This window comes from Varanus komodoensis, unplaced genomic scaffold, assembly GCF_004798865.1.
Source record: "Varanus komodoensis strain SLA01 unplaced genomic scaffold, ASM479886v1 scaffold5, whole genome shotgun sequence".
Lineage (NCBI taxonomy): Eukaryota > Metazoa > Chordata > Lepidosauria > Squamata > Varanidae > Varanus > Varanus komodoensis.
In genome coordinates this window covers 29,946,082-29,961,109 of record NW_025336087.1, presented here as the reverse complement: position 1 = coordinate 29,961,109, position 15,028 = coordinate 29,946,082, and the positions used below count along the sequence as shown (strand labels likewise).

General features: G+C 38.7%; 1 protein-coding gene across 2 annotated transcripts in view; it reads left to right on the top strand.

Annotated features, from left to right (window-relative positions):
* Positions 1–15,028, top strand: part of MCC (MCC regulator of WNT signaling pathway) — a 240,214-nt gene that overhangs the window by 175,580 nt on the left and 49,606 nt on the right. For both annotated transcript variants that reach the window (XM_044446082.1, XM_044446083.1), the window contains 2 exons: positions 1,994–2,157; positions 13,156–13,362. In XM_044446082.1, the coding sequence (XP_044302017.1) occupies positions 1,994–2,157; positions 13,156–13,362 (371 nt within the window). The remainder of the gene's footprint in view (positions 1–1,993; positions 2,158–13,155; positions 13,363–15,028) is intronic.

The following is a 15,028-nucleotide window of genomic DNA, read 5'->3' as shown; positions in this document are numbered from 1 at the left end:
TTGTAAAGTCAGTCTAGCATGACAAAATGAATGGAAATGTAGTCAACATGACAACATACCCTGCACATTTTAACAGTAGAAGATATAGGGCACGGGTCCTCAAACTAAGGCCCGGGGGCCAGATCCAGCCCGCCACGCCCATTTGGACCCACCACGCCCATGCAAGTGCCCACCACTGCCCACCTTGCCCCACGCACAGGGAGGCAGCAGTTTGCTTGCGTGGAGAAAACGATCCCCAAGCGGGCAAGCCATTGCCTCGTGTGCCTGCCTCCCCTCCCCTCCCCTCCTCTTGCCATGCCACGTGCCCCATCCCCACCTCAGTGCATGCACCCACACGCACCACCTCCTCCCCCTCCCCCTCCCCAGCCCCCTGGTGTACTGCCAGCGCCACCTTTCTGGCCCACAGCTAGCACCAGCACCTTTCAATAGGTCCCCTGCTGAAAAAGTTTGCGGACCCCTGATATAGGGGAACCCTATACATTCTTCTGTGCCTAAAACCTAATGTCATCCATTTACAGAGAGGATCAAGACTAGAAAATTTGTGAACTGACCAAGGCAGATTCAATGTAACTAGAAATATAAAAATTTACTATAGGTCCATATTTAAATCTGATGACATGGAGTGAGAACTGGAAAACCAGAGCTACCTTCTTTAATTAAATTCTTTACATTGAAGGTGAGGATTTTCAATGTTTATGGAAAATGTTTATATTCATACTTTGGCAGTTCTCTAGAGGAGGGAAGTAATTCCTATTGTTAACTGTGGTCAGCTGGTGGCCACATAGTTATAAGAAACATGGGCATAAAATCCCCTGCAGGATGTAACACAGTACTGTAATTATGCAAGACAAAAATCTTAAGGGTGGAGGTAGTGGGGGAGCAAGAACAATGGAAAACAGATGGGTGAGCAATGCAATATGAACTTAATTTAAAAATAAAGTCTGTCTAGTATGAAAACATTTTAGAGTAAAGTCATTATCCTTCAGTACATAGCAAATAACTGCCAGCATTCCTAAGCAGTCTAAGTACAGGACATCTCGGAGCTAATCCACAAAACATGAAAGTAATTGTCCTTCCATAAGTGCTACCCACTAAATTGAAAAGAAGGATCAAAATCAGATATGGTTCTTGCCCCTCATTTAGTATAGTTGACATACTTATCAAGGAGAAATTGCTTATCTAAGGATTAAATGTCATTGAGTCCAGCACCCCACTGTGTTCTGGATTAGATCTGTTTTTCTTCACTACATATAGCATAAGAAGTCTAGATAAAGGTTTCCCATAAGGGGATAATTGCCACTATTGATGCAGGTATTTATAGCTATAAGAAATATGCATACAGAGCAGATGAGTCCACACAAATGAGACACACAACATTTTGCATATTAAGGCGCCAAAAATATGCTTGAAGAATTCTAGTCTCCCTTATCATTCCTAGCTGATCCCAGTAACACTGCTCTGGTTTGCATAAATGAGCTGTGTGCATGCTAGACACATGTAGACAATATGTTGAAAATGCAGTACCTGCAAATACAGAAACCAGGGATTATATGAAGGTTTAAACAACTTGGGGTTGTATATTCAAAATGTCATCTGACACACATCATAGTTCATTGTGGATTAAATAAGCCATGATGAGCCATCCACATCATGCGAATAGAATCAGTGTGTTACATGATTCACAAAATCATTGTTGAAATGATAGTTGACTCAAGCTACATACGAAAAACTCCTTTGTTAGCTTGTGAGTATCTCACATTCTTGAAAGTAAAGCACATGGCTTTCAAAGCGGCCTAATCATTAGCTGACAGTAAATTAGTAGCTTGCAAGATTAGGTTTGATGCTGTTTGTGACAAGAATTTTTTTCCTGTTTGAACTATGTTTTACAGGTATGAAACTTCTTTCCATCCAAAGATAAAGTAATCTATGGATAGAAGGTATCTCTGTGTAGTAATTTGTTGTACATACGTGACATACACTTTTCCTTTCACAGATACCTGTAGTGATTTGAACTCAGAACTACAAAGAGTACTGACGGGACTGGAGAATGTTGTCTGTGGGAGAAAGAAGAGCAGCTGCAGTTTGTCAGTGGCAGATGTGGACAGACACATCGAACAGCTCACCACTGCCAGTGAACACTGTGACTTAGCCATTAAGGTGTGGTAACATTACTTCGTTGATACCTTATTGTGTAATTTTGAACAGACCGCAGAATCGTCTTGTCATTTTCTGAGCTGCTGTCATGTTATAGAGTATTTACAACAAAGAACGGTGGCATTTTTTACGGCAGGAGTGCAGGGTTAGGTTAGATGGGCTTAACTTCACGCAGAGCTTAAAGGCAGTAGGAAATGGGCACTGTTGTCTGCAATGAGGAGGAAATTGCTGGCATTCTTTGCAGTTTCAGAAGCTTTATTTAGGTGGATGGCTGAGAAGGGAGATCAAGGGACAGCGAGTCCAGAAACATTAAAATGGAATTGTGAAGCAAAAACAATAGATGCAAGATTCCAGGGTTTAATGGTCAATGAGAACAGAGTGCTCAGAGAACAAATCTTAAAGGACCTAGTGAGATACAAGGCTTGTGCCAATGGCAAAAATAGATGTATTAGGCAGGTAGGGGTAGAAAAACTGAGATGTGGTAAGCTAAGTATAGAAAGGCATATTTAGTGTAGAAAAATTACACAAGGGTCTGAAAAACAGTGCCCTGAAGGAACCAGAGAAGGCAGAGGTATAAAAAGTCCTGGTGCTGTCAAGGAGCTGAAAAAAGAGAGAGAGAATTTGAAAAGGGCAAGACAAAAGTTTTTGTAGGAACTAGAGACAACAACCATGCCTAAAGCAACCTGGTATACACCAGATATGTTGGATAAAAGCTGCCTTTATACTTAACCATTAACCTTTCTGGTGGAAGTTGTAGTCCAAAACATCTGGAGAGCATCAAGTTGGGGAAGTCATCTTAGCTAACATAGATTAAAGCTGCCTTATACTGAATCAGACTATGGGTCCAACTAGCCTTGTATTGTCAACACTGACTGGCAGCATCTCGCCATGATTTCAGGCAAGAATTTTTGATCCATTGTTTCAAAATGCCAAGTATTGGACCTGAGACCGACTGTATGCAAAGCATGTATTCTTCCAGTGAGCTATGGTACCTTTCCAAGAGGCTTTGTATGTCTGTTTGTAAATGATTCAGTAGTATAGGGCTTTCAATTAAATAAGCTATTAAATATGGTATGCCTGCTTACTTACTGTTTTGTCAATGATGGCTTGCTATTCTTTGCAATAATGTATAACTTACCTGTAACACTGAATAGTCTCACAAATAATTTAAAAAAGAACAGCTGTAACAGCTCTCTTGTAAGATATATTACAGATAACGTTAGAAAGAAGTAAGTATATTTGTCTTCATTGACTCTTTCCATGCAGAGTCTGTGTTTGATTTCCGTGTTTTCATCCATCTTTGTCACATGCAGTTTGTGTGGGAGATATCCCAATACAGAGAAATCATTCTGCATTTGCTAAGAGGTTTTAATGGGAAACAGGATGGGTAAAAAGACTCCTTGTCCAAACATTAAGCTACATTCTTAGCATGTGCCTTAACTAAAGAGTTTAATGTCAGGTTATTAACGGCCTCATATTATAAGTTGTATGTGTTCTGTTGTTTAAAATACAATAATATTTTTCTGTTCAGAGGACAGTAAAATAATATGATGCCTAAAAGTTATAATATTCAGATTTTTGCATATAGCATTTTAAAGGACGACCTTTATCCAGAATGCTTTCTATTCAATAATTTTGCATCCTACTGTGTTCTTTGCTGTCATAAGCACTGTATTTTTTCCTCTTGTTTGGAAGTCAGTGACTTTTTTGTCACTTCTCTTTTGCTTCCTGCTCTGAGATCAAGAGGAATACTGTTGTTTTAGCTGTGGTTACCCCACTGGAGCCTGCCTTTAGCAGACAACAATCTTCAATCAATCCCTGAGGTGGTATACCACAAGTGTTTTCCTTAGATCATAATAAATTTGAGATGTGGTCTGTTATGAAGGATAAAAGAGCTCTTTCAAAAGTTCTATGAAGACAGAAGTCTGAACTCATGTATTTTGCTTATAAAAGATTATTTGTATAGATTCTTCTCACATTATACTGTGTTCAATGGCATTTCAAAGGTAATATTGGAAATACCACAAAAAGCCCCTGTTGAATTTATTCTTGAACTTCTAATTGTATAATGTAGCAATGACTCAGTGAGGAGTGGTTTACAATGCACATTAGTTTTGGATATTACAATGCTAGTAAATGTTAGCATTTTGCAATTTGCACAACTAATTCACTTAATAATGATCATATGAATGAATATCTTCCAGAATGTCCTGTCCTTGACAACCCTGCTTAGCTCTTGCAAATTCAAAGCTCTGGCTTCCTTTATGGAAACAAACCATCTCACATATGATCTTCCTCTTATTCTTCTGCCTCTGACTTTACCTAACATTATATTGTCTTTTCCAGTGATGTGCTCAAGGTATGACAGTCTCAGATTTACAGTTTTGCTTCCAGAGAAAGTTATGGCTTGATTTGATCTAGAATCCACTTGTTTGTCTGTCAGTTCAGGGTATTTGCAAAGCTGTCTTCCAGCACTGTGTTTCTGATGCTATCAAATTTCTTCCTGCCCAACTTTCACCCTCATGCATAAAGAGCAGGAGTATAATATTGTGAATTATCTTGTCCTTGGTCATCAATGAAACATCCGTACACTTGATTATCTTTTCTGGCTCCTTCATTGCTGCCCTTCCAAGTCTCAGACTTTCACTAATTTTTCTAATTTTTTTGCTGCAGTCTCCATTTGAATTTGTGATTGAGCCAAGGTATGCAAAATCTTTCACAATCTTTCACTGTTTTGTGATGTGTATTATAAAACAACTGGTTTATTTAGAAAACAACTTTTAGAGCAATTGGGTGAGATTTCTTAAGTCAGGGAAAGAGGTTGGAATTGTTATGCTTCCCTAATAGTTCAGTTAGTTGTTCCCATTTCTTTTCTAGAATAGGAAAGCTAAAAACAAAAGTGTAGGATCGTGTTGACAGGTTTTCAGAAATAAGGTAGATGAGGAAAGGTACTCTAGAAGTAAAAATGCTTGTCCTACTATCCTCCAGCATTCTCAAATAATAATTTCAACCTCAAAGGAAGTCAAAATGCAACTAATGTTTTGTTACATTTACTCTGTATGCAAACATGTGTATACATGCGTGTGTGTTTGGTCCTGCTTATTTCTAATAGTACTTGGTTTATGTGCTTCAGAGACAATGTTTAAGACCAGATTCCGGACATGCTGAGACAGCAAGAAATATTGGTATACTGCCTTGCTGTTAGGTTACTTCACACACTTAATTGTCACAAATATCTGCATATTATCAACACATTTTGCTGAGAATAAAAGCAAAAAACATGCTATTTCCAGAATACTGCTGTAACTTGCGACTTCTTGTGCAGATGCTGCTTTTGCTGCCATCAAAGAATGGCAACAAAAGTACAAAATGGAACTCAGGAGTTAAATAATTCCTTCCAGTATATGATGATTCCAGTTATGTAAGTTAAATTCTTGGGGTGAGACATGTATTAACCTTTTAGTACTGTAGCCCTTTATCGCAATCGTTGCCTGTATATCTAAAAGATACTGGCCTGTTAATTTCTCTGCTTTTGTAACTTTTTCTCATTGCACATTTTTTGTAGTATCAAAATAACTCTTTAGTAAGCCATATCAGATTAATGGTACCAACAAAGGGCTGTTTCTTAGGTCAATATGTTCATGGAATGCAAGAAGTATTTCTATATGTCAAATAGTAATATGCCTAAAACCCCGCTAGTGGGTAGATTCTGTACTTACTTATTTGTAGTTCAAGCCATGTGAGTATCTGCCGGATACTCTTGAACAATAAGAAGAAACCCTAATACAGAAAGTAGGTGCTTGTGTTTATGTTGTCTTAAATATTTGTTGCTATGTGTGCAGAGTCTGGAACAGTGGGCAATCATTTTTAACATCCTGCTCATCTGTCACTTTAAGGAGTGCTGTATGTACCTTATGTCAGCTGGCATCTTGACTCCTCGACAGGAGAGGCTGATGACTCCTATTTCAGTGGAGACCCTTATCTATCGTAAGGAGTTTTGTGAATTTTATAGGAGTTATCCATGATGATGAACCTGTTTGGGAGATTATGTTCAGCACTGTGGACAGTTCCCATGAAGCTCAGGGTAAATACTGCAATGCATAAGGAGCTCCATTGACACAGGAGACACCAGCCTCCACTGAATCTTATCAACTCTGTGCCCTTGCATGTATAAACATGAGCTTAGGTCCTCTCCATGTGAGGATAATTTCAAAACTTGGGAGATGCTGAAAGCTTAGACCAAATACAGGCAGAGCAGACACTAGAGCAGGTAGGCGTGAGTGCAGTCTTAATAACCATACATGCCCATGCTAATGCTCCAGGGATTGCTATGATGTGCTGCATGAAAGCCAGTTCCAGTGCCTATCAGGTCCTGACCGGTTGGCTTGCCATCTTCAATTCATGCTGCACAAAATCCAGGTAGAGATAAATAACACCAATTTTGTCAAGGTTCACAGCACAAGAGATTTTCTTGACTTTTTGAGGCACTTTTGAAAGTTTTACATTGGATAGTTCTAGAGTGCAATGCAGAAATAAGTTAATAAATGGAGATTCTTCTTTAATCTAATCTCCCTTTTAGGGGAAAGTTCTAACCAGGCCTGAGCAAAATTAATTATTTGAATCAATTTCATACCAGGTTAGGGTCTAGATACCCTGTTCAGAAACTACCTCAGTCACAGAAGCAGATAACCATGACTAAGAATTATATGGGGCAAGTATGTGTCTTCCCATGCTTTTAACAGTATCACCCATGGTATCCTTCTGGAGCATCTGATTGGCTTGGGAGTATATTGCTCTTTTCAGCAGATTTTCCATTCTTTTCTGTTCCATGGGTTCCAAAAGGTGAAGAATAGTTCTACACCTGTACTGTGCTATCTTCTTTCCCTTTGTGTAATCTAGCATGTAACTGAAGTCACCAGAAGAAAGACAAATTCCAAAGTATGCTCATGATGCCCATTTAATTTTCTGAAATTCCACTGAGGCAGAAGAGACCAAAATCAAATGTTTAGAATCAGTAATGAATTTCCAGCCTTAATTTATTGTGAAAAGCCCTATGTGATCTGGAAACTATTGGAATGCACACTTTCTTCCTTACATATCATTCTGTGCTCTTAAGACAGAGATGGGGAACTACTCACCTGCTAGCCATATCTAGACCACCAAGTCAGACCATATGTTATGTGGCACCTCAAATGAGGTGATTCACAAAGCTTAGCCCCTTCCCCAAAGGCCTTCCTCTTCCAAAGGTGTTCGGATGAAAGAATGACTGAGCAGTCAGATGCACTTAGGAGGTTGCCAAGTCCTGTGGTTAAGCTCAAGATCATCCAAGAAGGCTTTGCTCAGGGTTTTTCTAGTATTAGAAATTTGTCTGATAATTGTCAGGGATGAATGTTTTTTTCAGTAGTGGCATCCTATCACTAGAAATTCACTGCTTTCTGTCTTTTAACCTTGCAGTACAAAAATGTGTTCTACAAATGCTTAGAATGGTTTTATTGTTTTTATCATATATTTTTATGACTTCATTGATTAGTTCTATGTATATTTGTATTATTAAGCTTTATGGACACTGCTGGGAAACAGGTTAGAAATATTGTTATTATTTAGATATTTTTACTCCAGCCAAGCTATTTTCAACCTTAGTGTCTTCCTGTGTATTGTATTTCTTGTTTAAAGGGAAGGATTCCAGTGCTGCTCTGTTTCTTGTCTTGAAGGGGGTTTGCTTTATTCTTTTAAGTCATATTTCAGAAATGAAGTTCATCCATGCATCCAGATACCTAAAATCTCCATGAAGTGTTCTGAATTTTGATGTGAAGTAGATCTGTGGTTTGTAGTTTCAACCTTGTGTAATAAACTTTTTGACTAGGTAATGAATGTGGCAGTTAATCTAAGAGAACTATAATTCCTTTAACTTAGTTCGAAGCTACCCTGTTGTCTGTCATGACCAAAACATCAGATAAAAATATTTATATAACTTAATGGAAGACAGAATTCCAGCAGTGAAGAGGCTAGACAAACAGAGCCTATAAATCATCTAAATAGCTTTGGATAATGGGCAGTATAGAAATGAAGCTAATTAATTAATTAACAGAATCCCAGCAAGATTAGAATAGACTGAATCTTAGCAGGTGAGGAGGGTCAGGTCTTGAAAATTTAGAAGAAAATGTGTGCAGGCCCAAATGTTGATGAAACAAATGTACCCCCAACCCCAAAAAAGACTTGTTCTGTGGACTAGAAAAGGTAGCCTATTCTTGGAAAAAGGAAACCTTCATACAAACATTGTGGTAGGATTCATTGTTTGAAATCAAAAATAAACTAAAACATAATAGGCTTTTCACCCCACTTTCCTGCTGTCATTCTGGAGGTGAGGTGAAGTGCTGGTGTTTGGGTGTTTAAAAAGAGATGACTGCATTATTACATTGGATTTTTGAGAAACTTTTGCGGTTCCTGAATGTCATTCCATGGCAAACTCCAGGAAGAGTATTTGATCTCCTTTTGAGCTAAGCAAAAATGCAGAAGTAGATCAGAAGAGGGGAGAGGCACATATACTGAGAGACAAACTAGCTGAATAATGCCTTTAAAATATTGGTAACATAATTGTAACAATGTCTGTTGGTTATAATAAATAAAGTTAGTTCATGTCTTGCAGCTCTCAAACATCTGACATTTACCATATGTGTCTTGTCTGTTAAGCAAGTCTGGCTACCCATGATATAAAGAAGAGGCTCGGATGGGAAGAAACTGAATTCTTCCTCTCTCTAGCCTTATTGTCACTTGCTCCATTGGTACCGGCCAGCTAGAAATAAAGTAAGCTGGGGAGTAAAATGAATGAAGGTAGGCAATAATTTCACTTTGGTCATACACATACACCTTTTTCATGAAAATTAGGCCCTCCCACTGTGCATTGTGTTAGTTTATGCAGGCATGTTAAGAAACAACTTCCCCCAATGTCTTTCTTATCAAATTTGGCATTAAAGTAGCACCATTTTGTGTGGCAAAGTGGCAGCTCCTCAATTGCTTAATTCAGGAATGGTGAAGATGATAGTAGCATGCAAGTCATGTTTGAACTACTTCTATATTTTATTAACTACTCAAGTACTTTGCAGTTGTTTCATGATTTGCTATTCTGGACACTGTGTTATTTATGGGTCAAACAATCTGAAGTTAATCCATAGCTTGTCATTGGCTTGTGCATGACTCATACAGTGCACTAATTCCCTACAATTCCTATGTTGAATAACCTGTGATATGTGAAGCTGGTCTTAATTAATGGTTTCCCAATGAAAACTGATACTGTGCTTCACTTTGATTGGAGTGTGAGGCATACAGAAGTCTTTGGCTGTAGACCTGCATAGTGTTTGACACTAGTGTTCAGGTCTTCCATTGTTCTTTTCAGTGGAAGTACACTGTGAACACCTTATATCAGGATTCATCCTTCTAAAGCTGGTAGATTTATATAGCTGCATGGCACTACGAAGCAGTGAGCTGCAGTGTTTTTGTTAATGGTTGCTACTTACCTGGTTAACAGTGACTTTGTTTAGTTTAGTTTATGAAAGCATTAGTCTATTTCATATATCAACTGATTAAGAAGAGTGCAATCTTTGCCCATTTCAGAGTTTAATCGGTATGTTTGATGTACTTTAATGCCTAGTGAGTAAAAGTGCTCTATAAATGCTAGTGGCTTGCTGCTTCTTACATTAGCACAAGAAGATGTAAATGAAATTGGTCATTTTCTTTAAAACGAATGCTTGTAACTTTTTAAAAATCAACTTGAGGGCTGTTCTGTTTTTCTCACTGTTTCAGACCATTTATTCAGGCTAGCCAAGGGGTTTTGACTGGGTGGGTCAAGATAGTAGCACATGCATCATTTTGTGAGGATGCCTCTACTGCCTTTAAAAAGGCAATGGTTCATCTACTCCTGAAAACCCCTCAAAGGCTTATAATAACTACTGCCTGATGGAGAACGATCTCTTTGGGGCACAGTGATGAGTGGGTGGTGGTGACTCAGCTTCAAATGTTTTTGAAATTTACAGCATCTCATTCCAGTCTACATATGGGACAGAATCAGCTTGCTCATCCTCAGGATGATCGTTACTAGAAGAGGGAGTGCAACTCCATTACTGTTTCTTCATCCCTGAGTGCTTTGATACCTTTGATCATGGTATCCTCCTGGAATGACTCTGAATTGTTCTTCTATCTGTAGGGATGGTTCAAGAAAATAGTATTGGGAGACTAATATCAGCTACCTAGCAGGCTTGTTGTAGGGTCTCATAAAGAACCATTTTGTCTTTATTCAATATCTATGCAAATGACGTCATAAGATTTGGGGCCAGGTGCCATCGGGGCCCATTCAGAAGCTGCTGCTTATGCAGAATGTGGTAGCTAGTTTACTGAATGGGGTACTGTCCTGCACTCATAGGGGTGCCTTCTGACACACATACTAAAGGATCTACACTGACTTCCAGGCTGCTACCAAGTTACTTTTAAGGTATTGGTATTGACATACAGAGTCCTGTACAACTCAGGAACAGTTCATCTCAAGGAAGGTACCCCCCTATTGCCAGACTGCCAAGCTTACCTGTTGCTTGTGCTGTGACTTAGGGTTTCTGTACAGCGACAACACAGAAATGGGATTTCTTGTGGTCTCACCTGCCTGTTACAATGATCTCCTCTCTAGTAATTTTGGGCTTCAGTGCAGGTGCATTTCACTGGAAAACTTTTTTATGTTGACCCTCATTTAGCTGTTACTTTGACCCTCATTGAGGAACCATCATCTAATATTGTATTCTTGCATGTATTATATTATTTCTACTGCTACTGCTACTATTAATACTACATTGCATTTATATCTCACCTTTTTTCCTCTTTCAAGGTACCCAAGCCAGCTTACATAGTTCTCCACTTTACTTATATCCTTTGAACAACAGTCCTCTGAGGTTAGGTTGAGAGTCTGTGACTGCCCAAAGTCACCAATAAGCATAATGCCTGAGTGGGGACTAAAATCGATCTCTCAGGTCCCTAGTCCAACACTCTATGGAATTTATGCAAATGAGAAGCATTATATAAACAGTGTGAATAAATGAGTAGAACAGACAAAACAGTTAACATGAGTCACTTTACCACTCCAGGTTTCTGTCCCTGCCTCCTCAATGACACCTGTCCATTTTGGGGGATTCAGCAGCAGTGATAGGCCTTGCCAGGGCATGAAGCCGCCTCTTCAGGCAAGGTTAGCTCATATTCCTCACCCCAAGATTCAGGTATACCAGAAGATGTCCTTTTGGCATGTTCACTTGAACATGTGTTGTTTATCTCCCCAACAGTATGGGCATTTTAGCAGATAATGTTCAATCTACGAGTATTTTAAAAAACCTTCACTGGCCGCTATTTGATCATATGTTTGGAAGTCTATTTGGAGGTCATCTGGTCACATAATTTTATTATAAATAAAGAAAGATAACCAGCCTGGATTTGTGGACTCAGCTTGCTACATAGTTGCACATTGAAGAAAGGAGAATTATGGTCCTCCCTCCATCCCTCTCTTAGCATTTAACTTGCAAGTGTTAAGTATCAAAATACAAAAATGTTGCTGCTAACATATCAGAATTTGTTGGCAAGGAGCACGGGTGAAATTATTGGTTGGTTGGCTGGTTTGTTTGTTTGTTCATGACAAGAAAAGTTAGGATTCCTTAGCTAGCGTTGAATGCATCATCACTGTGGAATTCTGTTCGAAAGGGTTTGGCTTGTTTAAAGGATTCCTGAGGGCAACCCTACAGAACACATTTTGTAAAGATTTTCCTGCAAAAAGAGGAAAGTGAAAGGGCATTAATTCAGTGGTAGCTCATATGTTTTCCATGAAGAAAAACCCAGGTTCAGTCCCCTGCATCTTCACATATTGCTGCAATAATTCCTTCCTGAACCTCTGGAGAGTCACTTCCAATCAGTGTTTATAATACTGATCTAATGAACCAGTGGCCTTGCTCAGTGTAAGGCTGCCTGCTGTATTCCTCCCTAAAGGTTCTTGGTTGAAAGTTTCTATTAAATCTGGCTCCTGCTGAAGTTGAGTGTGCAGGTTGTCTATAAAAGGTTAGCCATTTCCCTGAGCCAGGGTTGTTGGAGGTGGTTGTTCAGACACCAAACACTATCCAGGGGCTTTGCTTACTGTCCATTCCAGTTGATTGGTGCCTCTTAGCCAGTAAGGTTACTACTGGCAATGGAAAGTGACTGCCTTGCTTGCTAAACCCATTGATTAGCTAGCTTTTTGGAGTGATTTGCTTGCCTTTTCAGAAAAGACTTATAAATAAATCTGAACCAACTTTAAAAACAAAATCAAAATTTTTCATGCGTTTACAAATAGTTGTAATGAAGAAACTAGAAACTTTAGCTGGGAGAAGATTTTTAACAATCCAAGTTTAGTGAACTTGGGTGTCCACTGACCTCTAATAGTAGCAGTACTAAGAAAATTGAGTCTATTTGTCTATTATGAAAACACACAAAATACTGTTTTTTCACCATCTGTACTTGTTTCTCACAAGAAATGGAAAGAACAAGTTCTTGGCTATGCACTGTACAAATGAAGAGTAATTATTTCTTTGACACCCTACCTCCAGTACTTTATTTCCTTTTATGTTGTTTTTTTCCTTTTCCTTAGTCATTCTAATGCAGGTAGAATTGACCTTCCCAAAGCCATAAGAATGAAAACATTTTTTCTTACTAGATTTGGAGTGTCAGGGGTGAGGGTTGTCCTGCAACACCACATCCCATCATGGGTGAAAGATACTGAAGCATGAATAGGTAGAAGAATAACAAAATTATCACACACCCAAAGAGCTATTGTGGTACATTTGACCTTACTTGTTGATGGTAGGTAAAAATAATGGTATATCTACAGCAAAATGATATTTTGCTTTTGAATGAAATTTTCCTCTGGAAAAATGAAAATAACAAGTTAGAATGTATATAATGTATTCAGTGGTGAACTGTTGTGGAATCTTTTCTGTTTTACAGACAGTTGAAGAGATTGAAGGTGTGCTAGGACGGGACTTGTATCCAAATCTGGCTGAAGAGAGATCGCGATGGGAGAAGGAACTGGCAGGTTTGAGGGAAGAGAATGAGAGCCTCACAGCAATGCTATGCAACAAGGAGGAAGAGCTAAATAGAACCAAGGCTACCATGAATGCCATCCGAGAAGAACGAGACAGATTACGCAGAAGGGTAGGCTACAGACCACTTAAGTGACTCAGTATTAAAGAGCTACAAGTGGGCAGGTTCTCCACTCCTAGGCTCTAGTTCCCATCCATACCTTACTCCTGCTTTATTCACTGTTTTCCATCCCTTTTACCTAGTAGAGTATTCTGATGGCTTCTTTTTCAAATTCCTTTATCCCTCAGTTAAGGGGTGTGCCGAGAGTTTTCCTGAGTTGCCTGGACCCATATCACATTCTCATATAAAGAACATTTGAACTAGGAAGATGAGATTCTTGGCATGTATTTTCTTGTATATCTGAGATACTGTACAGTTACCTATACCAAGAACTTAATTGGAGCATGCAAGATAAAACAGATAATAAGGGAGCTCTAAGCTCATGCATAAATATCTCAGTAGATAAAGCAGATATTTCTCTAGAGGATATTATAGAGCAGCAGCACCCATTGAGGGTTTTGTTTGTAGATGGTTTTTTATGTATATATGTGGCTTTGTATATATTTCCACTTGTCCTTCAAAAAATAATTTCTCAGTGTATGTATTGTGCTTTTCTTTGTGGGATTAGACTTTCTTGTTTGCTATTTTGATGTTCTATTCAGCTACACAAACTGTCTCAGCAAAGTTTTTATCAGCCCACTCTTAATGTGAGTGTTCAACTAATGAAACAGTTTGTATATGTATGTAGAAGTCCCACTTCACCAGAAAAAAATGCAGAAGCTTAGAGCTTGTTACTGCATCCTTTTTTATCTTTACCAGACGTGAGCAAAACTTTAGCTGCTACATTGGACCTTCATGACTCTCATTTTGCAGGAGGGCGACATGCTCCCTATAGTTTCTCCTTCCATGTTTCCCATGGATGACCTGCATCTAGGCTATGGAGGAAATAATGACTTCCTTCTAGGTACTGGGCTCTTTTAGTCAGTAGAGTTATTCCTATCTTATCTACAGTGGAATTTCCATTTGGCCTCCTTTAGTCCAGACCCTTTAAAATACCACATAATGTGCCCTTCTTCAGTGAATCTGTTTCAGCTTCCAGTTGTTGCTTATCTGTTAGTTCAATACCTTGCTACCAAAATGGACTGAGTCACCTAGTCTTTGTTTCTTGGACTTAATCCTGAGGCAAGGCCAGATGCTGATGATTCCAGAGACTCTAACTCATTTATATTTAAGGACTTTCTTTTAGCTCCAGCCATATTATTGTACTGAAAAATTCTTATACTTGCTTATTTATTTTCTATTTTAAAGTATGTTGTAATTTGCCTTGTGAGTATATGCACCGTAATATATAAATCTATTAAGCAAATATTTTTCTGTTTGTTTTAGAAGGTGAAGACCTAGTAGTTGGAATAAATTTATCACGAGCTTTTATGAGGTTTAATTCAGATCTGTGTCTTTAAGTTTTTTAAGAGTCTTTGGATTCTACTTGGGATTTGATCTATTCCTGAAAGGGACTGCTCTGTTTTCATCTAAGTTTATAGCTCTTTAATGGCCCTGTGTGTCAGCTGTTGGTACATTACTTAGGCTGAAGAATGTACATGTGGAGGGTTTTCTGGGGTTCTTACATTTTGTTCCTCTGCCATTTACTGCCCCACGTAGTTCCTTTCTCAGTTGCTTATCAGAGCGTCTTTCTTCTGTTGTGATATTGAACAGCTATTCTTAATAAGAATGGATAAAT